The 26,829-nt window shown below is 37.4% G+C and overlaps 2 protein-coding genes across 6 annotated transcripts; one reads left to right on the top strand and one right to left on the bottom strand.

Moving 5' to 3' along the window:
• On the top strand, nucleotides 1–13,405 carry fgf2 (fibroblast growth factor 2). Of its 2 annotated transcripts, none has more exons than XM_058405149.1 (4): nucleotides 1–175; nucleotides 571–898; nucleotides 7,670–7,773; nucleotides 12,861–13,405. In XM_058405149.1, the coding sequence occupies exons 2-4, from the start codon at nucleotides 733–735 to the stop codon at nucleotides 13,047–13,049; spliced, it is 459 nt and encodes a 152-aa protein (XP_058261132.1). In that variant the 5' UTR covers nucleotides 1–175; nucleotides 571–732; the 3' UTR covers nucleotides 13,050–13,405. The 2 variants fall into 2 exon arrangements, with proteins under 2 accessions (XP_058261132.1, XP_058261125.1); XM_058405142.1 differs by having other exon boundaries at nucleotides 568–898.
• Nucleotides 13,406–13,581: 176 nt separating this feature from the next.
• On the bottom strand, nucleotides 13,582–26,758 carry nudt6 (nudix (nucleoside diphosphate linked moiety X)-type motif 6). 4 transcript variants are annotated; one of them, XM_058407230.1, is made up of 5 exons: nucleotides 26,255–26,758; nucleotides 25,554–25,757; nucleotides 23,587–23,642; nucleotides 18,127–18,181; nucleotides 13,582–16,516 (listed from the first exon to the last, which is right to left on the bottom strand). In XM_058407230.1, the coding sequence occupies exons 1-5, from the start codon at nucleotides 26,607–26,609 to the stop codon at nucleotides 16,137–16,139; spliced, it is 1,050 nt and encodes a 349-aa protein (XP_058263213.1). In that variant the 5' UTR covers nucleotides 26,610–26,758; the 3' UTR covers nucleotides 13,582–16,136. The 4 variants fall into 4 exon arrangements, with proteins under 4 accessions (XP_058263213.1, XP_058263221.1, XP_058263230.1 ...); XM_058407238.1 differs by lacking the exon at nucleotides 23,587–23,642 and having other exon boundaries at nucleotides 26,255–26,535; XM_058407247.1 differs by lacking the exon at nucleotides 23,587–23,642 and having other exon boundaries at nucleotides 26,224–26,350.
• Between the last annotated feature and the right edge of the window lie 71 nt (nucleotides 26,759–26,829).

The following is a 26,829-nucleotide window of genomic DNA, read 5'->3' as shown; positions in this document are numbered from 1 at the left end:
TCTCCAGCCGCTCTGCTGTAAACACTTTAACTCCAGAGGACAACAGGATACACGCACTCGCACATGCCTGAGGGCATGTCTTGACTACCCCATCATCATCATCATCATCATCATCATCATCCTCTTCACACTATTGCTTTAGGAACGAACGTGAATTTCAACACAGTCCAAACTAGTATGTGTCGACTTTCATCCTCTCTGTTTCTCCATCTGATTATATTTTTGTCTACTTCTTTTTATGTCATTTCTGTTATTACATATTTCTTCATCTCACTCTCTTTCTCTTTCACTCAGTTTCTTTCTTTTTCTTTTCCTTCTTTAGATTCTTTCTGGCTTGCTCCCCCTTTCTTTATTAACGTTTTTTCTCTTTTTCTCTTTTATACTAGACTTAATTTATTACTATTATACATTACTTTCTGCCTCTTGTCCTCCCTTTATTACTCCTTGGTCTCTCTCTCTCTCTCTCTCTCTCTCTCTCTCTCCCTGTCAGTGTGTGTGAGTCTAAACAGTGACCTGAGAGTTAACAGGAATCCCTCTCTTTCCCTCTCTCTAACTTTGGATGAAAAGTAGGAGTGAGTGAGCGAGTGGAGGAGGAGAGGAGCGCTGGATTGGGGGGCGGTGTAGCTGAGAGGCCACAGAGGGGGGTTCCAGAGTTACTGAGAGGGCTGGACAGAGCGAAGGAGCAGAAAAGAAGGAAGAAAAGAAGCAAGAGGGGGAGAGAGAGAGGGAGAGATGGCGAGTGGAGAGATCTCCACTCTTCCCTCGGCCACGGCCGACAGCTTTCCCCCGGGCCACTTCAAAGAGCCCAAGCGGCTGTACTGCAAAAACGGAGGCTACTTCTTGCGCATCAACCCAGACGGACGAGTGGATGGCATCCGCGAGAAAAACGACCCCAACAGTAAGACTTCCTTGCTAAAAATAATTGTAAATGTATGAGAGACAGAGATTGCTGTTAGGCCTCGTGTTAGTGTTTACACTCCGTCACTTGGAGGAGATGGAGAAAAATTGAAGGATGGAAAGAATTGTAAGACAGAGCAGAGTAGAAGAAAATGAGACAGAGAGCGGGAGAGAGAAGTGAATACGGGAGACACAAATAGAAATAATGAACAAGGGAGAGAAATAGGGGAAAGAGTAGACAGTATTAGAGAGAGGCAAGAATTAAAGAGTGAAAGAGGGACTGAAAGAGAAACGAAAAGAAAGAAGGACTGAATGAAAGAACACAGGCAAGAAAGAGAAGGCATGTGGTTAGCCTTTAGGTTAGTGTTTATACTCTGTTATTTTGCTACATAACTCACCTTGAGAAAGAGAGAGAGAGAGAGAGAGAGAGAGAAAGAGAGAGAGGCAATACAAAGCATCTTTATGCTGTAGCACGGCAGGGAAAGAAATCAGGCCCAACTTTCCGTCTGACTTCTCACTGTGGGATTTTGTCATTTCTAAACACAAGGAAAATAACTTTTTTAAAAACCAATACGCATTCTCGATTCTGATTGGTCAGTATTGATATCGCCATTTTCTATAACAGCAGCTCTGACTATTGTCGCTATAGTAACAACCAACACAGGGAAAACAACATGCTCTTATGTAACAATGAAAACCATACAGAATAATCTTTGATATGGGGAGCATGGCGGCTAGCAAGGGCTCTGGGGTTGAGGGTTCGATTCTCACCTCTGCCCTGTGTGTGTGATTCAGGGGGTTTCCTCAGGGTACTCCGGTTTCATCCTCCAGTCCAAAAGACATCCATTATACGCTGGTTGCCATCTCTAAATTACCTCTATTGCATATTAAATTTTGTGTTCTGTGACATGTTGGCACACCATCCAGGGTGTCCCCTTACCCTGTGCCCCAAGTCCCCTCGGAGATACTCCAGGTTCAACGTGACCCTGTGTAAGCGGTACAAAAAATGGATGTATAGACGGATAATCTTTTAACATGGAAGAAGAGTTTTTCTTCATCACAGTGCAGTTTATGCTTTCCCTTTTCTCATTAAATGTGAAGCCCAGATTTTTGTCTTATTACCTTTTACATTGCAAGAGTGAAAAAAAAGAGGAGCTGAGGAGAGAATGAGTGTTTCTAGCTCTATGTAATATAAGTGATAACAGTACTGTAACTATACTACGCCGTCAAAAGAAGCCGCGTCGCCTCTGAACAGCAAAACATGGCGAAGATTAACATTCTTGGCCGGTCCTTGTATTCATTCCAGGGCCGTTTATCTTGCTTTTGTGTAATTTGTACTTCCTTATCTTACTGCTGCCGGAGAAACCACAGACATGTCGGTAATGTCTATTGTGGTTTAAAGGAGAAAGTAGTGAGGAGAAAACTTGATCTCAGATGGTTAGACGGTTCTGGAGAAATGATTCATATAATCTTGGTTGAATTTATTTATTTAATTATTTACACAAAGTATTTCACCCTTTTGGGCCTGAACGGCCTAAATTATAGTATATATTTATAAATAAATAAAAGAATTAATGAATGAATATTATTTTGCTCAATTGTAAAGATGCAGCCCTCTATAAAAATGAAAAATCAAATTTATTTATTTATTTATTTATTATTCATTTTGTTTGTAGTATTTCACCCTTTTAGGTAAAAAAGCACCAAATTATATTACATATTTAGAAATAAATTAATTACTTTGCTGAAATGAAAAATGGAAGATAAATTATTAAAAAAAAATTCTATAGAAATGGAAGATTTATTTATTTATTTATTTATTTAACTCATCAGAAACTAGAGAAACAACTGTTAAAGGTTAAAGTTAACTCTTTGTTCCTCTCTCTCTTTCTATCTCTCTCTTTCTATCTCTCTTTTCCTCTCTCTCTCTCTCTCTCTCTCTCTCTCTCTTTCTCTCTTTTGCTCAGGCTTCTTTTATCACAAACTATCACAGGTCCATTCAGGGCTAATAAACAATATTAAGTCAACTTCATGATCATTAAAGTTATTGATAAAAAACAAAGCCATTATAAAGGTCTGGAAAGTGTAACAGCACATTACGGATCGATTGGTTTGACATAAGCCAATAATTTGTTGTTTACTAGACTAAAGACTCAGTACTATGTCAGTAATATCAGTAATATGTCTATTATGCATCTTAGATTATTTGAAGTGTCTGCTCTATGAGACTATGTTACATATCTTTAGCTGTGGAAACAATTTTGACATACTACGTTTTTTCCCCTCGGATCTTCACATCATATTCTATCTGTATCTATGTCTATATATTTCCCTCCTTGCTCTCTCTGTCATCTCTGTGTTTTTTTAGTACCCTCTATCTAGGTAGGTTGTTGCTTTCCTGTATGTTTTTTGTTTTGTAATTTTACTCCTCCAAACTACACAGTGCTTTCCTGTTTTCTATTTCTGTTTGTCTGTCTGTCTGTCTGTCTGTCTTCCTTTCTCATCTCGTGCTCTCTCTATGTTTATCCTTCACTTTCTTCCCTTTTTATATCTGTTTCTTTTATACCGTTCTCTTCATCTTCCCTCTGTCCTTTGCCTCCATTTCCTTCTCTCCCACTCTCTTGTCTCTCCCATCTATATTTATCTATCTATCTATTTATCTGCTGTATTTTTTCCTTCTCTCTCTCTCTCTCTCTCTCTCTCTCTCTCTCTCTCTATCGATCTATATCTATCTATCTCTCAACCTGTAAAGCACCTGCTATGAGTAATGTGATGGAGTCCAGCTGATGGTTTTAATGACTTTTAATCATGAGAGACATGATGACCGAATTGTTGTAAACACAGACAGTGGCTATATAACATGCACACACACACACACACGCGCACACACACACACACAGATACTGTTCACTCTCAACATTGCATCCTCTCATTAGTCATCAGTAAGAAATGAACAGATGGTGAAAGTTCAGTGGGAGTGAATGAATCATATTTAATAAACTAACCTTAAATGAATGAAATGAACTGAAAGTATGAATGAATGAAGGAATGAAGGAATGAAGGAAGGAAGGAAGGAAGGAAGGAGGGAAGGAGTGGGGCTATGCAGCAAGTATGATCTAATCAAAGTATGATAACTAAACAACCCCATAATTATCGCTTTTATGACATAACAGCCGGAATATATTCTAAAGTTGAGAGAATAGAGAGAGAGAGAGAGAGAGAGAGAGAGAGAAAGTTCAATGTGATACTCACGCTATCATTTCACAATTATCTGTTTTTTTCTGTGATGCTTTTGGGAAACGCCACCCAAAATGTTAACCCAGATAAGTGAAATTAAATATAATAATAAGTGGAAAGGTCTTAATATTTTCGGTGATGTAATTGCATTTTTTGACCAATAAGATTTTAATACCCCACTGGCTGTGTGTCCCCGTGTCCAACTCAGTTCAGTTCTCTGTTGAGACACCTGATTGCCTGAGGGAAGAAGCTGTTCAACAGTTTGGTTGTGAGTCTGAATGCTTCGGTACCTTTTTCCGGATGGCAGAAGGGTGAAGAGTGTGTGTGTGTAGGATCATCCACAATGCTGTTGGCTTTGCGGGTGCAGCGTGTGGTGTAATGAAGGGAAGAGAGACTCTGAGGATCTTCTTAATTGTCATCACTTTCAGCTGCATGGTCTTGCGATCCGAAACGGTGCAATTCCCAAACCAGGCAGTGAAGCAGCTGGTCAGGATGCTCATGATGGTCCATTTGTAGAAGGTGGTCAGGATGGGAGGCCTTTCCTCAGCCTTTGCAGGAAGTAGAAAAGGGGTGGGATTATATAAGTAAGTCTTTATTTGCCTCATATAGAGTGAAATTCTTTCTTTGCATATCCCAAAGTGTCAGAGCGCAGGGTCAGCCATGATGGAGCACCCCTGGAGTAGGACTCAAGGGCCCAACAGTGGCAGTTTGGCAGTGCTGGGGCTTGAACCTCAATCTTCCCATCAACAACCCAAAGCTTTAACCACTTGAGCTCCCACCTTGCAGTAAATCAAGGAAGTAAATCAATCAGGTCTCAAAAAAGTGCTCAAAATTGATTTGTTCTAAGCAGGAAAAGTGGCTAAGAGTAAGGATCTGAGCCACTCAGACATACCCTGGTGCCCCGGAACGCAGTGTTGCCAGCGTATATACACAACACCTCACATGACCTGCTGTTTTGGAGGCCCTTTGGAGTTTTGAACCATTGCCCATTTTTCCTTTTTCCAACACCTCAACTTCAAGAACTGATTGATTTGCTGCGAAACATAACCCACCCTTGATAGGTGTTACTGTAACAAGATAATCAGTGTTATTCACTTCAGTGGTGTGTGTTAGGATTTAACACTGAAATTGTTAACATTGTAACAAAAGAAACTGTGATAGCACGATAGTCTTCTTCTTCTTCTTTTGGCTATTCCTTTCAGGGGTGGCCACAGCAAATCATCTCTCTCCACCTATCCCTATCTTCTGCATCCTCAACACTTACCCCCACTAGCTTCATATCCTTCATATACATCCATATACCTCCTCTTTGTCCTTCCTCTTTTCCTCTTGCCTGGCAGCTCCTTGTCCAACATTCTCCTACCAATATACTCACTCTCCCTCCTCTGAACATGTCCAAACCATCTTAATCTGGCCTCTCTAACTTCGTCCCCCAAACGTCCAACATGAGCCGTCCCTCTGATGTACTCGTTCCTAATCCTGTCCACTCCCAAAGAGAACCTCAACATCATCAGCTCTGCTACCTCCAGATCCGACTCCTGTCTCTTCCTCAGTGACACTGTCTCTAAACCATACAGCATGGCCGGTCTCACCACTGTCTCCTACACCTTCCCCTTGATTCTCGCCGATATTTTTCTATCACACAGAACTCCCGACACCTTTCTCCACCCATTCCAACCTGCCTGCACTCGCTTCTTTACCTCTTTCCCACACTCTCCATTACTCTGGACTGTTGACCCCAAGTATTGAGTCATATTGAGTTCCGAAATATGAATCCCTTTACATTTCGTTAAGCTGTGGCTTTTATTCAACACGACTTACCCCCAGGGGATTAGTGTCTTGCTTGCTCAAGTATGCAGCAGTGGCTCTGGGGCAGAACTTAGGACTTGAGTCAAAGAGAAACTACTAGAAAATGAAGTGGAAATGACGTAACAAATAGAAATGAAAACAACAAACTTCATGAATGTGTCTGGAATGAAGTAAAGGTCATCGCCTGTTTGCGGTTGTGTGAATGTGACCCAATACACACACACACACACTCTTAAGTCAGTCTTAAGGAATTTTCAAAATCCGCCTCACCGGGAGAAGAGTCATTTCTTGCCTTTCCAAACGTCCGTGTCTGACCAAACAAAAAGACCACAAATTACTTCACATTCACTTTAGCATAAAACGAGCAACACTGGGCCTCGGAGTCACGTCAACATCTACGTGTTTGAGCGTCATCACAAGTAACCTTATTAGCCAGAGTGATTTTTGATGCCATTATCTGTTCCATCAATAGGGTTTAGCCATGTTTGGTTTGTTTGAAGTTTGTTTTTGGTACTGATAATGTGATTTTAATTTTGTCCTCTTTTACCACACAGAATGACTCCTCATACTTTTTTTTTATCCATTTATAGTTACATTTGCTGTTATTTTAAGATTACAGGGTGAAGAGGTGAAGAAGGTACAGGAGTTTAAGTACTTGGGGTCAAGTCAAGAGTAATGGAGAGTGTGGGAAAGAGGTAAAGAAGCGAGTGCAGGCAGGTTGGAATGGGTGGAGAAAGGTGTCGGGAGTTCTGTGTGATAGAAAAATATCAGTGAGAAACAAGGGGAAGGTGTACAGGACAGTGGTGAGACCAGCCATGCTGTATGGTTTAGAGGCAGTGTCACTGAGTAAGAGACAGGAGTCAGAGCTGGAGGTAGCAGAGCTGAAGATGTTGAGGTTCTCTTTAGGAGTGAGACGGTTGGGCAGGATTAGGAACAAGTACATCAGAGGGACAGCTCATGTTGGACATTTGGGGGACAAAGTTAGGGAGGACAGATTAAGATGGTTCAAAGGAGGGAGAGTGAGTATATTGGTAGGAGAATGTTGGACATGGAGCTGCCAGGCAGGAGGCAAAGAGGAGGTATATGGATGGAATAAATGAGGATATGAAGCTAGTGGGTGTAAGTGTTGAGACTGCAGAAGATAGGGATAGGTGGAGAGAGACGATTCGCTGTGGGGACCCCTGAAGGAAAAATGCAGAAAGAAGAAAAGAAGTTATATTTACTGTTCTTTGACATCCATAACACAAGCTAGCTCTTGTTATCACCTAGTTTAGAACAGCTATAAACATTTGGTCTCTCGCTTTCAGCTTGTTGCTAAGAAATCATAAAGCTTTCCATCCTGAAGACTTTCCTGTATTTGAAAGGTTTTAGCTTTAATTCTGACTTTGAAAACAAAGCACTGAAGACAGAAGCATTTGTTTAAAACATGGACCATCCACAATATAAGTCTATGAATAACTTGTTACCATAGTAACCTGGCAGCATGTTTTGCCTGCCAGCATGAACAACTGTCCAATCAGATCCAAGAATTCAGCAGCAATGTGTAACCGCTATTGATAACCCAGCTAGCTGTATAACTAGCTAGCTGTATTATTTAAGGTAAACAATGTGGAACATCCTTCCTTAACTACGATATCATGTTACTACTGTAAACGTTGATAAATTGCTAAGAAGGTGTCTTGATTTCATTTGTGACTGACGCTTACATACTTCTTGTGTTTTTCAGTTCGGCTCCAGCTCCAGGCGACCGCAGTGGGAGAAGTCGTCATCAAGGGTATCTCAGCTAATCGTTACCTTGCCATGGGCTCCGAGGGGAGGCTGTTCGGAACGGTGGGTCCACTTAGAACACTGTAGTAAAGAAGTAAAGGTGACGCACTAAAATACTTTTTGCCATTCAGTGCCCCGTGTGGGTTTACTCCGGCTACTCTGGTTTCCAAAAACAAGTACATTAGGTTGATTGGTAATTCTAAATTGCCCATAGGAGTGAGTGTAAGTATGAGTGGTTGTCTGTCTATATGTGGCCCTGTGATGGACTGGCGACCTGTGGTGGTGGACTACTGCTAGGAAGGTTGTGACTTTGTGAGTCCACCAACCTGCCTCTGCTGGGCCCCTGAACAATTGCTAAGTTGTATAAAATGAGCTAAAAGTTTAAGTGGCTCTGGATAAAGATGTCTGCCAAGTACCAGAAATGTGAATATAAATAACATCAGTGGTGTAGAGTTTATCATTTGAGTTATGTTGAAACAAATCCGATTCAGATTCCTCGCAATACATTTTTCCGTAAATTAACTAGATTTTCACAAACATAAATATCCTCCCCACCCCCCAACCTCCATGCCCCTCCTCCCACCCCCCTTACTGCAGCCCCACTTTGTCACCTTTACTACTCACACATATCGTGTTTGAAATCGCAAAAAAAAAAAAAAGTCACGGAAACCGGAATCCGAGGGAAAATTACTAACAGTGGAGTACTTAAGAAGTTCCGCTTCATGGCTTACCATCTGTTTCGGCAGAAACCAAGTCGTTTTTTGAGAAGGGTGCGTGTGGAGTAGTCATTCGGGTTGTGATGATAAGGTTGTGCCTGCTGTGAGCATGTTGTCTAACCACACACACACACACACACACACACACATGCACACACAAAGTGAACCAACATGCCAACATCAGGATTCCACAGGATCCTGTTTACACACTTAATAACAGATGTAATGGGATTAAACTGTGTTCTACACACTGGGATGTTTTACTGGGAGAGCAACTTTAATAGAAAAACTTTACACCCTTCTTTTGCATGCTTTTCTGCTCACCACATCTGTAAAAAGTGGTTATTGGAATCAGCTCGATGCACATCTGGCCTTCTGGCTCGAATCTCCTCTGACCTTTCTCATCAACAGACGTTTCAACTAGCAGATTTTTCGAACCGTGTAAACTCCAGAGCCAGATATTTTCAATCAGTATGAAGAAATTTATTATTTTACTGCCATAAAGTCTGATACAAAATGAATCAGGACTCTGTTGGCTTTCAGTGTGAGACGTTTTCGCTCTGTTGGATAAACTTACACAGAATTTTAGTGGGTGAAGATAAACACCTTCAAATTTGAGCTGCTTTTTTTAGATGAACAAGCACTTGGAGCATCTCAGAAAGCAGAATAGGGTCTGATATCATCGTTTACTTTAAAGATAGAAACATTTGTGTGTGAAGAAACAACAGTTTTTGGAACATTTCTATGAATATATCGCCCCTGGTAGGCTAGATGAAAAGTCCCGAGTGTCTACTTTCATATTAGCTTCATATTCACCTCCACTGTGGAGTCTGACATGAAATGCTGAACATCTAATCAACAAACCGGACACAAACTTTTTTTTATTTTTATTTTTTATAACTACTCTAATGTAAGTGATAACAGAAGTTGGAAGCATAAGCCAATAAAAGTATAACAATGAAAAAAATTGGCGCTCAGAAGCATAAATCAACATAGAAATTAGAATCAGTGTATTCCCTTCATTATTATTATGTGGGTTGCCAGAGAAAGTTCTGGAAATTAGTAGATCTTGTCCAAACTTTTGGCTTTTAATTACTGTAGTAATTAAATTGGATGTAAACATCTATCCAAAGTGTGCAAAGGGTAATAATATGAACTTGACTATGAAACTCTAGTGTTGAGGAGATAATAATAATAATAATAATAATAATAATAATAATAATAATAATAATTATTATTATTATTATTATTATTATTATTATTATTATTATAATAAATGGAAAATCTGGAAAAGCTGAAATTTTCCATAATGAATTTTCTCAAATTTTGATTTATTCAGACTTTTTATGACAAACTTTTCTACTTAAGCCTGGATTTTAGTTGCTTAGTTTGGACTCGGATACAGAAGGAATACTGATTGGTGAACATCCCAAGTGTTTATTTTGTGTATATTTGTGTGTGTGTGTGTGTGTTTCTGTGTGTGGTTAAACAACTGTTCACAGCAGGTACAAATATATGACTCCTGTCCACACACACACACACACACACACACACACACACACACACATGCATAGTCATCGTGACTGATGTGGTTTACAGAGTAACAGATGTACCTTAACACACAAACGAGGGGAAAACCTTTCGCCTAAAGACAGCAGCTGCTAGGAAATGTGCATCATTATGACATCACACTGTTGTTTGCTTCGAACACTCTGTGTGTTCTGATAAAGCTGAAACGTTTCAGTGTGTTCATCCTGTTTCGGTATTACTCGTTATTTATTTACTTTAGTAAATGTGGAATTTCTAACTGATTTACATGCTAAAATTATATGGAACATTTCATTGACATAAATCGAATTTAAAACTTACAATTTATTACAAACATAGTAAATTGTACATTTATTTATTTATTTATTTTAGTAAAATGTGGAATTTTGAACAGATTTTTTATGCTAAACTTGTATGAAATTTACAGTTTACATAAATTTAATTTAAAATTTACAATTTACTACAAACATTATTTGTTTGTTTGTTTATTTAAAATGTGGAATTTCAAACTGATTTATATGCTAAAAATCTCATTGACATAAATTTAATTTAAAATGTACAATTTACTACAAACACAGACATTTAATATATATATATATATATAAACAAGGTTTTCCTAGCTGAATTTACAAAAGTATAACTATTCCAGACCAAACACTAACAAACTAAATAATTCTTATTTGTTTTGTTATTTCAGAACATAAAACATGGAACATGAAACTTGTCCAACCTTAAAAAAAATACAATAAAAAAAAAAGTTTCCATTTTTAAAATTGTGTTTTTTAATTTTTTTTTTAAATTGTGCTTTTTTCGTTTAAATGAATTAAAATAAAAAATAAAAATAAAACATTACACAATGCTAAATATCTTGAGACCAGTATCCCCTATAGTGTGATTATTAAACATTTAATTTTTTTTTACATTTTAATAAATTTTTAAAAAATTTTTGCATCTAAATGTAACTTAAAAATTAAATGGAATTAATTATATTAAATGGAATTAATTACATTTCCATTTTCATAGTAAAAACTTACACAACTTAAGCTCTTGGATCTTGGTTGAACCATATCATATTTTTGACTGAAATTAATTTTTTAAAAATATATATTTTCATTATTTATTAAAGAAAAGCTGCTCTAATATAAGTGCTAACAAGAACTAACTTGTTCCACAACAGTAAATAATTAACAGTGTCTAAGTTACTGTAAGGATAAAACAATTTAAAGGAAGTATTTTAATTACATCATACAATAAATTGCTTATGAAATACAATGTACAGTAACATAACAGTTAAGCTAGCTGAGTTTTTTTGATGAATATGAGAGTAAGTAGTTCTCCTTAGCTATTTATATTTAGCTTATTTAATGTTGTCAGTCTCCTTGCTAAGCTTTTGTCTTGTCCTTTTATACGCTTTCGATGGACATCCTGTCCATGGTGAGGTCACTGTGGTGCTCTGGATTTGTTGACAGTCTTTTTTATGATGGTCCATGGTACATGTAATGGTTTGGAAATGTTTTAATACCCCTCTCCTGATGCATGCTTTTTAAACAACAGCAGTTGAAACCAAGATCCTAAAGAAGGGTTGATCTTCATTCTGTGTAATAATTACTTTTAAATATGAGATTGATCCTGTGGCAGGATCCCGTGCTCTCATTGCCATGGCCCAGGTTTCATTCCCAGGCAGGGCGCTAACCCAGCCACTGCAGAGTTAACTCTCAGTGCCGGTCCCAAGCCCGGGTTAAATGGGAGGGTTGCATCAGGAAGGGCATCCGGCGTGAAACCTGTGCCAAACCAAAAGATGTGGAACAAACGATCTGCTGTGGCGACCCCGACAGGGAGCAACCAAAAGAACAACAAGAACAACATTGAAGGGGATCGATTCATTCTGAATGCAGCCACATCCCCAATTAACAAACCTATAATAGCTGCTCATAGCAACTTATTTTCAGAAAAGAATTTTATCTTTACATGTTTTTACAACACATTTTACCAAAGGGTGTACTTTTTCTTTTTCTTATTATTCATTGTACTTCCTTACTAGAAATGTGAACTTTTCTACTTTTAATGAATCACAGCTCAAAGGAGTTCAGAGGTCATGGAGGCAGAATCTGGATCGAATTGAAAGTCTCCTCAAACACAAAGACACACACATGCAGATTTCATTAAAGTTGTCTGGAGTCTGACTGGAAGTGATTCAGGAAGTGTATTTGGGTATGAAATTTGAAGTTCGGTATTAAAACAACATGTTTCAGATGAAAACATTTCTAAAAACAAACATTAAAAGGTAATATAATTCAGAGGAAAAAAAACCAAATGGGATTGGAAGATGCTTTATATGAAACAACAAAGCAGTGTGTGTGTGTAAAGAGTTCTTCAGTATCCATCAGTAACAAGTGCCACTGTTGGACAAACGTGTGCATAGACTTACATCATAGAAATGATCAAAATTTATGATAAAAATGATAAAAATGGCTTTACGTTTATTGAAATTCTTTCACTTTTAAAAAATTGCACGTTTTACCATGTATTTTTGTGTATGTGACAAAATTTCAATTTCAAATTATTTATTTTATTATTTTATTTATTTTTTTATCATAGCACTAGTACAGCGCGATGGCAGGGTCTGCTGTTTGTAGCGTGTCACTCGATGCGCATGATTTGGCACAGGTTTAACCCCGGATGCCCTTCCTATTGCAACCCTCCCATTTTTATCCGGGCTTATCTGGACCACCATGAGGCCTTTATTATTATTATAATTATTAATTCCGTTAAATACTATAAGCTCTACCTATAAAGTCATTACTTTACCTACTACAGCTAGTGTTTTGCAAACCCTACATGTTGAATTCTCCAACAACAACAATTCAATCTCTTTCTCTATTTTAGAGACGAGCGACAGACGAATGTTATTTCACCGAGCGCCTGGAGGCAAATAACTACAACACGTACAAATCCAAGAAATACCCGAACTGGTACGTGGCGCTAAAGAGGACGGGGCAATACAAGAGCGGAGCGAACACAGGACCTGGACAAAAAGCTATCCTCTTCCTCCCCATGTCAGCCAAGAACAGCTAAACGTCTTCTGTGTGAGGTATTAGAGTTTATGTGAAAACAAACGGCAGGCCAGAATATGGACAATGAATCATTTCGGGACATTCATGAAAGGTTTCTTTTCTTTTTTATTTCCGGCAAATCATTGAATTATTTACAAACATAAAATGATCACATTGCTTCAGTTGCTTATCACTAATGAATCATTTTAGGCCATTAATAATTGATTGCAATTGTGTGTGAATTTCTTTTTATTTTAAAAAAAAAATTTTTCTTAATTATAATTTTTTTATTATTATTATTATTATTTTTTTGAACTCATCATTTCGTCTGAGATGTGAATAGAAATGTGGACAAACTAAAGAGGTTCCTAAAAAAAATGGTCATTTTTTAATATATATATATATATATATATAAAATATATATATATATATATATATATATATATATATATATATTAAATATATATATATATATATATATATATATATATATATATCATTTTTTTAAATGATTAACGTCCATTAATTACTAACTATATATGAATAACCACAAATTTAAACAAAAGGGGAAAAAATGTAATTTAAAATGCTTTTGTTAATCTGAACATTTTAAATTTAACCTAGAAAAAAAGGGAGAAATTACTTAATTTGTTTTATTTTTATTTTTTTCGTTTAAAAAAAAAATTATTTATCAATTTAGGCCAGTAAAAACAAAAATAGTGGCAATACAACATATATTTTGACTAATATATACACATATATTATGACTAATCCCCAGTGCTGAATCTCGTAATTGAACAGTTTATATTTGTGTAAAGAAATGCGGAAATACTTTGTTCCGAAGAAAATTGTAATTATTTCAACATAAGTTTCAACCTTCAGAATAATTTTTCTCCTCAATGAAACAGAAGCATGAATGAAATTCAGAACTTCAGGCGTATTTGTTGAAATTACAATCAAATTTTTATTTTTTTTATTTTTCTACCTACTTTGCACCTACTAAAGGGTAGGTAAAAACTTTTTAAAAATTATGTTGAAACAATTCCGAAAGTTAAAATCAATTACGTAATAGCTATTTAAGATTAAACTTTTAAAGTTACAAGCTTAAATTAAGAATGAAAAATAGCCAAAAAATGGCAAAATTTAATATAAAAATAAATCATCAAATAAATAAAAACACCGAGAAAAAAAATTCCCAAATTTGTGAAATTGGCAAAAAAAAAAAAAATAAATAATTGAAATACATTTTCTAAGTTCTTTTCATTTTTAAAAGCCTCTTGATGTTTAGGACTGCAGCTCCTGTACATTTTGAACGAATGTCCTGACTAAATAATGTGAGTTTAAAAGATGCTGCTTCTACATATCTATATATCTATATCTTCTAGCTTTTAGTGTGTATAGATCAAATTGTGCTGTAAATGAGAAAGATTTTATGTGAGAAAGAACAAAACAACACTAATGTTTGTATGGAATTAAACTCTTAACACTTATCGCGATGTATTAACTTTCTCGGACATGAGAGAATATTTACGTTAAATACTGTATGTAAGTCCAGGTATTTCAGGCAAGCACTGATTCTTCCTGCTTAGAAGAATTTCATATGGCATTTTTCCAGAGCTTTCAAGTTTTTTTTGTTTTTGTTTTTAATTTGAAAGCATTGTTTTTTTGTTTTTTTTAATTTTTATCCTAGCATTTGTCCCGTGCGATGGCAGGGTCCGCTGTTTGTAGCGGATCATTCGATCCACATGATTTGGCACAGGTTTTACACCGGATGCCCTTCCTGTCGCAACCCTCCCATATTTTTGTCCGGGCTTGGGACTGGAGAGTTAACTGTTCAGTGGCTGGGGTGGCGCCTTGCCCAGGAATCGGACCCGGGTCGCGGCAATGAGAGCGCGGGATCCTGCCGCTGATCCACCAGGAGGTCTAATTTGAAAGCATTTAATATCTTTAATTTCCAAAATTCAATGTTTTATAAAACAACCATAGCATATTGGTTAAGGCATTGGAATCATAATCAGAAGGTTCTGAGTTCGATTCCCAGGTCCACCAATCACCACTGCTGGGGCCCCTGAGCACGGCCCTTAATGCTTAATTGCTCATTTTAAAATGTAAGTCGCTCTGGATATGGGCATCTGCCAAATGCCATAAATATAACCAAATTTTTCAGCAGAAACTGCAGTGATATCAACATTTCATTAAACATAATATTATGAAATACATATGTAACAGTATTTTATAAGACAATAAAATGATCGTATTTATTAGCTAGGTCAAAAGAACAAAAGATTTTTTTTTCTTATTTATAATCAAAGTAAAGTGCCAACAACTCCAATTTTAATTTAATTCTCCAATTCAATTCATTTTTTCAACTTAAATCATGACATAATCGAATATTTTTTATATTTACGTTCAAATGTTGTTGAACACGGCAAAACAATTCCTTTATTCCAAACTGCGCCGAGGTTATTCAACTTAAACTATTCCATAAATAATAAATTACACAAACACATTTTAAATAGTTTATTAATAATCTTATATTTATTGTATATGTATGTAGTGTCTCCTGCCTTTAAATGAATCCCTTTGGAAATTCCCCCCAAAAATATAAATAAATAAAATAAAATAAACAAATAAAAATAAAAATTTCAATCAACACCTGACCAATCAAAATTGAGCATTTAAAAAAAAGTGCTGTGCCCTGAATATTTAATTAGTTTACCAATTTGTTCATTAAAAAAAAAAAAAATAAATAAAAAATGCACATATTGAATACATAACTAAACAAATACTTGCAGAGGAAAAACAATATTAATAATTTAATGTAATTTAAGAAACATGAATAAAATGACTAAACTTTTACTAAAACTGTAATATGTCTTTGACTATCTATGGATAAATGAATAATAATAATAATAATAATAATAATAATCTGTAAAAAAATCTAGTATTATTTTATATAAAATTTGAAATTCAATTTAATTCTTTTCCCATCTTAATTTTCTTTTTAATTAGAACAAATGTATTGTTTTAAATTTTATTAATATATATGTTTTATTCTCCTATTAAAAAAGGCCTCGTGTTTATTTGTATCTTCAGCACACTGTGAGATTTATTTATACCGCTCAGGAATTGTCCTGTGATGAATCTGGTAGACTAATCCGGTGTAAACGGCAGGCAGTTCCTCCATGCTTAGATCGATGTTGTGGAATCCGGTCTCGAGTCCGTACAGCAGCAGTTTGGCGATGCGGCTCGTTATAGGTGCGGTGTCGCTAGCTTTAGCCAGTCTGGCCAAATCCATCCACTCGCAGCGTAAACACTCGTGCTTGCAGAAGTTGATGTCGTACGTCACCGGAGCGAGACGGCAGATCAGATACATGTCCGAATTCCCAAACGCTCCGGGGTGGTGGTGCTGCTGGCGGATGCTCAGGAGAGATCGGAATTCAGATCGCACGCCGGTTTCCTCGAAAACTTCGCGGACTGCAGTGTCGCCTGATTTAAAAAAACAAGCAATGATTCTCAAATGTCCATCAGGTCTAAACTAATGTTAATAAATTTAATACATACTTTCTAATAGCAGTAGCATTTTTAAAAAAAAGAACGTTGAAAAAATGGACCAAAATCATAAACATAAACATGTTTATTTCCATTATTCTAATTCACTTAGCTAACTTCACTAACTAGCCAACTTTATTACATGACGGTAGCATTAATAATTTTTTTCAGCTTAGAAAGTTAAGTTTCCCAGGCAACTAAAACATGGTAACTAGGCGACACATTACAGATTTCACTACCCTGCAGGACGTAAGCTAATAAACTGATCATTTGTCTTGCCTTGTATTATATATATATATATATATATGTATATGTATATATTATCATGAAGATCAAAAGAATTGAAAAGACTTCATGTAAACACATTAAGCAATCTGATTGAGTTCCATCTGTAAACGTTTGGACTATTTTCTCAATCGGATTTAAAAAATAAACCTTACGCACATTGCAGTGGTGTGAACACAACGATGGATGCTCTGAAATATATACGAAATGCATGTGTAAACAAATATCTGAATCGGATTGCTGTGATTAGCGTAAACTTAGAGAATCTGCAATCGGACAGAATTAAATCGGATTGAATTAATTTGGATTGAAGTCATTTTGATTGAATTAAATCGGATTGAATTAATTCAGATCGAATGAAATGGACTGAATTAATTTGGGTTGAATTAAATCGGATTTAATTAAATTGGATTAAAAATAATCCAGATTGAATTAAATCGGACTGAATTAATGCGGATTGAATAAATTTGGATCAAAATAATTTGTGTTGAATTAAAGCGGATTAAAAATAATTCTGATTGAATTAAATCAGATGGAATTAATTTGGATTTAATTAAATCGGATTAAAATTATTCAGATTGAATTAAATTGGATTGAATTCATTCTGATTGAATAAAACTGGATTAAAATCATTCAGATTGAATTACATTGGATCAAATTAAATCGGATTGAATTAATTCGGATTAAAATAATTTGGACTGAATCACATCGGATTGAATTAATTCAGATTCATGAAAACGGCCGCACGTGAACATTCCTAGTATCTCTAAATATTCCTGTATTTCTAAACAACCCCAACATTTTCAGCTTTGAATCCATGTTATTATTACATATTCTAATTAAATAATCAAATCCAAACCTTCAACCTTTTTAAACAAGACCTCAAATTTCCCCTAAAGTCTAAATTCCCAATGTGTATTTACTGTAGATATACGTTTATACTGAGCTTTGGCGTGCAATTATTTGGTAATTTAGGGTAATGCTACATAAAATCTTTAAATATTTTGATTTAAATCTTATGTGTGCTCCAAAACTAATTAGACAAATACTTTAAAAATATTTTTAAAAAAATAATTTAATACAGATGGTAAATATAGACTTTTAAATCGATTTTTTGTTTTGTTTTAAAGATTTGGGAACACAAAATAGATATAAAAAAAAAAAACAAGAAACAAAATCATATATATTTTAAAAATCATAACTATAATAAATAGAACTTTGTCAACATTTTTTAAATCTTTTTTTTGTGATGTAATACTCACCAATATTTTCACTGGGATTGGACAATCCACCAGGAAACTTCCACATATTCTTCGCCTGAAATGAACAAAAAAATTGTCTTTTAAAACTTTTTTTTTTATTCCTAGCATAGACTTATCCATTTATTGTAAATGTCTTTGATATGTTTTTATGTTTTAATGTGTTTTTATTTTGCAAAAGCATAAGCGACTCATTTATTTCCATGCATTCAACATAGAAATATTAACTTTATATTTAAGCAAAAAAAACAAACAAACAAACAAACAGAAGTGTTCTACTGATATGTACAAACATGTTTATTTAGTCATATTTAACACCAAACCAAAAAAGAAATGCTGCTAGTTATAAACTGTAATTTAGTTCTTACTTGAGTAGACTTTTTATTGACATTTTAATGCTTTTTATCTTTATTATTATTATTTTTTTTAAGTTAAAGCTATGTAAATGTCCCTTCCTTGTACGGTACTTTGTTTTTTTCTCTCTTATATGAAACAATAAAGAGTATTTTTGTGGGGAAATGCAATGTATTTGTTTTTTAATTATTATTTTATTAAGAAACAGATTATTTGAAATACTTTCTGAGCTAAATTTCATTGAGGTTGTATACATACATACATATATATATATATCTATATATATTTATATATATATATATATATATATATGTATATATATATAATTCTTAGTTTTAAAGTTTTAGCCTAGAGTTTGATGACTCAAAATATTTATTATTTCTATACTTGGATAACATTTATTTCTTTTAAAGGGTACGGTTTCACGTAATATATATATGTCATGTAAGTTATATAGACCTTACATAAATATGTATTATAATTATTTACTTTAAAAAAATTCCATATTCTCTCATGGTGTGTTTATTAGGTTGTGTAACTAGACACTCGCCCATGGTGTGTTAAGAGGGCAAAAATCTCTCTCTCTCTCTTTTACACACACACACACACACACTATCATTAAGTAGACTCTCTCTAGTTCCTGTCACTGCGTAATGTTTTCCAGATTCTTCCGTCCCTCTTTCCTTGGCAAGATTTTTCTCCCTAGATAAGTGCTAGTGTGAGTGTGTGTGTCTCTCTGTGTGTGTGTGTGGTTACAAACTAGATGCTCCAAGCCATCTTTCAGGTAATGTTTAACCTTCTTTCCATGGTGAATGTTCAACACTAACCGGATAATGTTTAATGAATAAGGAAGAGAACTCAAGAGAGTATGTGTGTGTGTGTGTGTGTATGTGTGTGTGTGGTTATTGTTTATCTCTTAATGGAGTAAAAGCACAAACATTACAAGGATAGATAGAAAAGGACTGAATTAACATACACACTTTGTTTTTGTCTAAGCTTTGAAGTGTCCTGATAATGCAATTATCTACATGTGTGTGTGTGTGTGTGTGTGTTTAGGGGTTGCTGTTTAGTGGAAGGAAGGATCTGGGTATATCTTTATATCTTGATGGGAACCAAATGTCCCCACAAGGACAGGAATCCCTGTCAAGCACGAGCATATCTTTTCTGTGTCAACACTTCTTAATAAAGTTTCGTTCCTGGCTGTCGCCTTTGTGACACAAATCCATGAGGGATGGTACGCCTCCACACCAGCAGGGGGCATCTCCGGTCACTGCTAAGGACTACACTGCACGGTTTCTGTTCACTTACTGATTCAGTATATGCGTGTAGTATGAATATGTATAATATATCTACTGCATGCATCCATCCACCATGTTGGGATTGTCATGTGACCCATGATGTCATAATAATCCCCCTCAAAAAATTCTTCTTCGCTGTAGTCAAGCTTTTGTGCCAAAAAACAGGACACACGAATTCCAAGATGGTATAACAGAAGGATGACAACTTTGCATTGCTCGATTTTCTCGACACATATATATACGCTCCATGTGTCTCTGAAGGGGCAGTATGAGCTCCGGGAAAGCTGCTCCTGACTTGACGCGTTTCCGTCATGGATTTATTTTTCAGCTAAAAGTGTGAATCATCTGACGCCCACACGCGGACAAAAAGCACCTAAAATTTTGAAATCTTTTGCTGTTGAGTCATGGGTGTGTGTGTGTGTGTGTGTGTGTGTGTGTGTGTGTGTGTGTGTGTAAATATAAGGCCAGTGGCATATTCTGTAACTCAGTATCACTGATGGATCGAAGCCAGACTGCAAGCAGTAAATGACGAGGAGCGACGAGCCTAAAGGATAAACAATACAGAGAGATAATAGGCAAGTCAGCCAGATAAAGACAGGAAGTCGCAGATGTGTGTAATGGCCTTGGGGGAAAAACACTAAATTGTATAATTTTCAACTTGATTTTAAAACCCTGGTTTCTTTTAAAAAGCGGAAAAGAGAGAAAATGACACTTCTACCTTAATCTAGTTACTAAACAGTCCGTTCTTAAATGATTATCAGTATCGTCCACTTGACGTGTATCATCATCTCAGGTTAAAGCTTACTTTAAATGGTCAGTGAACTTGATTATATGAGTAAGGAATAAGAAAAGCAGCAGTTACACTAGTGCTCCCACCACCATGCTTCACTGCAGATTCAGCAGCAGTGCTGATGAGTGTATGTGTGTAGGATGAATACTTATCAGGACATTCTAATTCCATAATTCTATATTCCATAATAATCATGTGCGATTTGGTTTTTGTTTTAACAGCTTACTCAGGGGCCAGAAGAGTATCCTCAGTTAAGAATCTCAGGCTACGTCCATGCTAATCCTAAACAGATGCTACCACCACCATGCTTTACTGCAAAGAGAGTATCCTCAGTTAAGACTCTCAGGCTATGTCCATGCTAATCCTACACAGATGCTACCACCACTGTGCTTTACTGCAGGAAGAGTATCCTCAGTTCAAAATCTCAGGCTACGTCCACGCTAATCCTACACAGATGCTACCACCACCATGCTTTACTGCAAAGAGAGTATCCTCAGTTCAAAATCTCAGGCTATGTTTACACTAATCCTACACAGATGCTACCACCACCATGCTTTACTGCAGGAAGAGTATCCTCAGTTCAAAATCTCAGGCTACGTCCACGCTAATCCTACACAGATGCTACCACCACCATGCTTTACTGCAAAGAGAGTATCCTCAGTTCAAAATCTCAGGCTATCTTTACACTAATCCTACACAGATGCTACCACCACCGTGCTTTACTGCAAAGAGAGTATCCTCAGTTAATGTTTACGCTAATCCTACACAGATGCTACCACCACCGTGCTTTACTGCAGGAAGAGTATCCTCAGTTAAGTATCTCAGGCTATGTTTACGCTAATCCTACACAGATGCTACCACCACCGTGCTTTACTGCAAAGAGAGTATCCTCAGTTAATGTTTACGCTAATCCTACACAGATGCTACCACCCCCGTGCTTTACTGCAGGAAGAGTATCCTCAGTTAAGTATCTCAGGCTATGTTTACGCTAATCCTACACAGATGCTACCACCACCGTGCTTTACTGCAGGAAGAGTATCCTCAGTTAAGTATCTCAGGCTACGTTTACACTAATCCTACACAGATGCTACCACTGTGCTTCACTACAAAGACAGTATCCTCAGTTAAGAATCTCAGGCTATGTTCATGCTAATCCTACCACCACCATGCTTTACTGCAGGAAGTGTATCCTCAGTTCAAAATTTCAGGTTACATCTATGCTAATCCTACACAGATGCTACAACCACCATGCTTTACTACAAAGTTCAAAGTCCTCAGTTCAAAATCTCAGGCTACGTCTACACTAACCCTACCACCACCATGCTTTAGTGCAGGAAAAGTATCCTCAGTTAAGAATCTCAGGCTACGTCTAGGCTAATCCTACACAGATGCTACCACCACCATGCTTTACTGCAAAGAGAGTATCCTCAGTTAAGTATCTCAGGCTACGTTTACGCTAATCCTACACAGATGCTACCACCACCGTGCTTTACTGCAGGAAGAGTATCCTCAGTTCAAAATCTCAGGCTACGTCCAAGCTAATCCTACACAGATGCTACCACCACTGTGCTTCACTACAAAGAGAGAATCCTCAGTTAAGAATCTCAGGCTTTGTCCAAGCTAATCCTACCACCACTGTGCTTTACTGCAGGAAGAGTATCCTCAGTTAAGACTCTCAGGCTACGTCTACGCTAATCCCACACAGATGCTACCGCCACCATGCTTTACTGCAGGAAGAGTTAAGGGTCTCAGACTACACTGCGACACGAAAGCGGTGTTTGTCAAATTTATCCGCTTTGGAGAGCGTTTTTCAAAAAGATACGTAAAGAAAACGCCGCCTCAGTGTGGACGGAAGACTAAAACTGTAACATCCTCGTCAGGCATCGCCCGAAGCGGGGCTCGAACCCGGATCTCTGTGGTAGTCGCGAGCTCCCGAGCGCAGTATAACAGACCCACATGCAGGATATATGAAGCGCTGCTTTATTAACATGTCTCAGGATGAAACTAACACAAGACACGGGTCGAATAAAACATGATTAAAGAAACACAACGATAACATGGAAACCTAGAACATGACAGTGCATGAACAAACAAACAAACAAACAAGGACTGATGAAAACAGGTACAAAATGGCTGATATATACAGTGTGTATATATATATACACACACACATATTAATGCACACTGTCATGGTTAGAATTTCTTGCATATCTTTTTTGCAAGGGTCCTGGGTTTGAATCCCGGGTTCGAGCAGACAGGGGTCTTTCTGTGTGGAGTTTGCATGTTCTCCCCGTGCCCACGTGGGTTTACTCCGGTTTCCTCCCACAGTCCAAAAACATGTACATTAGGTTGATTGGTAATTCTACATTGCCCATAGGAGTGAGTGTGAGTGTGTGTGGTTGTCTGTCTATATGTGTGGCCCTGTGATGAACTGGTGACCTGTCCAGGGTGTACCCCTGCCTTTCGCCCAATGTGTGCTGGGATAGGCTCCAGCAGATCCCCGTGACCCTGATTAGGAATAAAGCGGGTATAGAAGATGGATGGATGGATCCTTTTCCAAGTGAACAAGACTCTCTGTCTGAGAAATTTAATCACACTGGACATTATTACGGTTTGTCAATCACACCCAATCTGGATTTTTATATTCTGGACATTTTCACAAACACTATAGAGGCGGTGAGGCAAGACGTGAGGAATGGGAACGATTAGCACGATTATGAGAACGATTATGTCCTCCGCCGGACATAAAGGAGTCAGTGAGTGGGCTGGGAAAGTGAAACAAGGTGTTGCAGTCAACTTTGCTAAAGTGTGTGTGTGTGTGTGTCTTCCATTTCCTAAACACTTCATGTTTACACACTGCTTGTTGACCTGGCTAAATTAAGCTATCAGAAAATTTCAATGACGTCAAGAGTTTTGCCAAAAAAACCCCAAAAAACCACATGGTGTGTCATATAAATGGATTCTGTGTAAGTGTGTGTGTGTGAGTGTGATAAACAGAACGTGTGAATACATGTACCGTACCCTGTTTTTGTCTTGAACCACAAGGACTTTTCCATTAGACTGGTTCACAACAGCACCTTTAAGAAGGGGAAGATGGATTATTGCATAACACGCTACCATGTAATAACTAGTTGTTACCACATACACACTTGTGTCTATTGACAGATTCTGTGTGATTACAGTAATGATTTAAGGAAATTATTTAATTAATTAATCAGGTTTCAGGCATCCAATCATAATCATTTTATTTCAGAAGTATGATCACTCAAAGACAGATTGTTTACACTGAATCATTCGACTCCTTGCTTATTGGTGATGCCAAAAAAATCTGTGATTCTTGTCCATGTCAGTCCAGACATCACTGGTTTCTGGACCCAAATAGACAAATTTAGCTTTTTATTCTGGTCTAGAACAGCAAAACCCCAGGTAAATATATCATTAAGCTATTAATACTGTAGGCGTTCATTAATTTAGTTGCTGACATAAATACAACAGTGTCTAGTGTTCACTCTGGAGTTTATATCTTGGTGGGGATTGGCTAATTATTAAGAATGAATCACCTTGTAAACAGATTTCTCAAAAGGAAAGAAAGACAAATATGTGTGTGTATATGTGTGTGTGTGTGTTGTAGGGTGATGAGTGCACCAGGTTTCTTTCTTCTCTTCCCAATAAACAGCATCTTTCCAAACAGACATGTTCCAACATGTTCCTACTACCCCACACACACACACACACACACACACACTGGCTCTCTCTCTTTCTTTTTCTCTTGCTCTCTCTCGCCCTCTGCTGCTCAAACCTGGTAATGTTCTACATGACAAAGTTCCACACTCCATCAACCAGATGTGTTTTTACCTGAATGCATAAAATTGCAAGCATTCTTCTTTTAAACTTCTACCAGTGTAGACACTTACACTGTATTGCCAAAAGTTTTTGGACACCCCTCCAAATCATTGTATTCAGGTGTTGTTTTTCAGGGATTGGGCTCGGCCCCTTAGTTCCAGTGAAAGGAACTCTTAATGCTTCAGCATACATTTATATATATGAATTAGAGTGGAGACTGCGAGCCTGACCTTCTCATCCAACATCAGTGCCTGACCTCACAAATGTGCTTCTAGGGGAATGGTCAAAAATTCCCATAAACACACTCCTAAACCTTGTGGAAAGCCTTCCCAGAAGAGTTGAAGATGTTATAGCTTCTAAGGGCAGGTCAACTCCATACATTCATGTGCATGTAAAGGCAGATGTCCCAGTTTTGGCCTGGCTCGCAGTCTCCACTCTAATTCATCCCAAAGGTGTTCTGTCAGGTTGAGGTCAGGACTTTGTGCAGGCCAGTCAAGTTCCTCCACACCAAACTCACACATCTTTATGGTCTTTATGGACCTTGCTTTGTGCACTGCTGTGCAGTCATGATGGAACAGAGAGGGGTCATCCCCAAACTGTACCCACAAGACAGGTGACAGGTGAAGTGAATAAGACTGATGATCCCTCATCATGGCACCTGTTAGTGGGTGGGATATATTAGAGGCAGCAAGTGAACATTTTGTCCTCAAAGTTGATGTGTTAGAAGCAGGAAAAATGAGCAAGCGTAATGATTTGAGTGAGTCTGACAAGGACCAAATTGTGATGATTAGACGCCTGGATCAGAGCATCTCCAAAACTGCAGCTCTTGTGGGGTGGTTCCCAGTCTGCAATGGTCAGTATCTATGGATCGTGGTCCAAGGAAGGAACAGTGGTGAACCGGAGACAGGGTCATGGGCGGCCAAGGCTCATTGATGCACGTGGGGAGCGAAGGCTCGTCTGTGTGATCCGATCCAACAGCTACTGTTGCTCAAATTGCTGAAGAAGTTAATGCTTCAACACAATATTAGGCGGGTGGTCATAATGTTATGGCTGATGGGTGTATATTTAAAAACAAACTCTATGCAAACAGTGATATAGTCTGTGCTCTAATCTATACTATACTCAACAAACACACACACACTTACCTGCAACCCCGACCTGGTGTGTCGCGTAATTGGGCAGACGGCTCTCTCCATCCCCCATCCACAGGCTGAGCACGGCCTCGTCCCGAACCGCATGGTGGTAGGTAAAACCCTGCAGCGCTGCCGCCTCGGCTAGACGACTCCGACAGAGAGGAACACGCAACCAGACGGCCACACGACCTTCGGAGCGCCACACACACACGGACTCTAAAACACAAGGATACACAAACAGCACAGTGTTTACTCTTCACATCGCTACAATCAAACATGACATGTTATACCTGTTCAATTTCGACTGGTCAGAAGATGTTGGGATCCTATATACATGTTAAATGACGCATCTGAAAGGCCTCACACAATCCCATCACTTTGCTATAACTGAACCCAGCATGTTAGTTAATAACTATGTTATAACATAATTAATACATACAATTGAACTACAAACTCTTAGTGTCCACGAACATCTGTAGTGTAGAATTTATATATATATATATATATACATTTTTGTTCGTTTATTTTTGTGTTTTCATGAGAGCCACTTGTACCACAGAACTGCTAATTGTTTGTTTGTTTGTTGTTTTGTTTGCTGGACTTCAGCAGCCCAGCAAAGACAGTGAGCTATTAAAAAAGAAAAACACAAATAAAAAATAACGTTTTGTAAATGTAAAATTACACGCTGTACGACTTTTAAGCTCATCATTCACCCCGCAGCAGCTCGCTGAAAGTAGCCTCGGTGACGTCGGCGGGCAGATGGTGCACCGTCACGCCGCCGTGCGCGTCCACTGAGGCGGGCAGAGGAGCTCCGGGACCCCGTTGGTGTTGGTGCTGCTGCTGCTGCTGCTTCTGTGCCGCATAACCCGAGAAACGGCACAACGACTCTTTACGACTGCGGCACGGATATCGGGTTAGGAGTTTTATAAAAGAAGGGAGAAAACCGCGACTAAACGGAGCCATTGGAAAGAAATATACTATTGCACTATAGACTACACAAATAAACATAAACGTCCGCTTGCATGAAAGCCGTAATGCATGGAAAAGCCGGTAATGCCGGGACAGCATTGTGTGTGTGTTTTGCGTGTGTTAAATGTTAATTTCAACACAGTTATCTGTCAGAATATTATAGTAAGAAGTCCAGCTTGATATAAAACATTTGGCTTTATCACTGGGTCTTATTTTCTCTTTCTCTCTTTTTTTTTACTGATGTATTATCATCTCTCGATTAGTTTTTACACAAAATCTGTATGACATGCTATATTCATGTATTAATTATACATTTTAT

This window comes from Hemibagrus wyckioides, linkage group LG02 (genome assembly GCF_019097595.1).
Source record: "Hemibagrus wyckioides isolate EC202008001 linkage group LG02, SWU_Hwy_1.0, whole genome shotgun sequence".
Lineage (NCBI taxonomy): Eukaryota > Metazoa > Chordata > Actinopteri > Siluriformes > Bagridae > Hemibagrus > Hemibagrus wyckioides.
Note: the sequence above shows the minus strand (reverse complement) of the source record. Positions and strands in the feature narration are given on the sequence as shown.

Excerpts from the sequence above, each read along its gene's own strand:
- fgf2 (XM_058405149.1), top strand. The coding sequence starts at position 733 with ATGGCGAGTGGAGAGATCTCCACTCTTCCCTCGGCCACGGCCGACAGC. Across the intron at positions 899-7,669 it reads CGAGAAAAACGACCCCAACA|TTCGGCTCCAGCTCCAGGCG; the intron begins GTAAGACTTCCT and ends TGTGTTTTTCAG. Across the intron at positions 7,774-12,860 it reads AGGGGAGGCTGTTCGGAACG|AGACGAGCGACAGACGAATG; the intron begins GTGGGTCCACTT and ends TCTCTATTTTAG.
- nudt6 (XM_058407230.1), bottom strand. The coding sequence starts at position 26,609 with ATGCTGTCCCGGCATTACCGGCTTTTCCATGCATTACGGCTTTCATGC. Across the intron at positions 23,643-25,553 it reads ACACCAGGTCGGGGTTGCAG|GTGCTGTTGTGAACCAGTCT; the intron begins GTAAGTGTGTGT and ends CCCTTCTTAAAG. Across the intron at positions 16,517-18,126 it reads CAATCCCAGTGAAAATATTG|GCGACACTGCAGTCCGCGAA; the intron begins GTGAGTATTACA and ends TTTTTAAATCAG.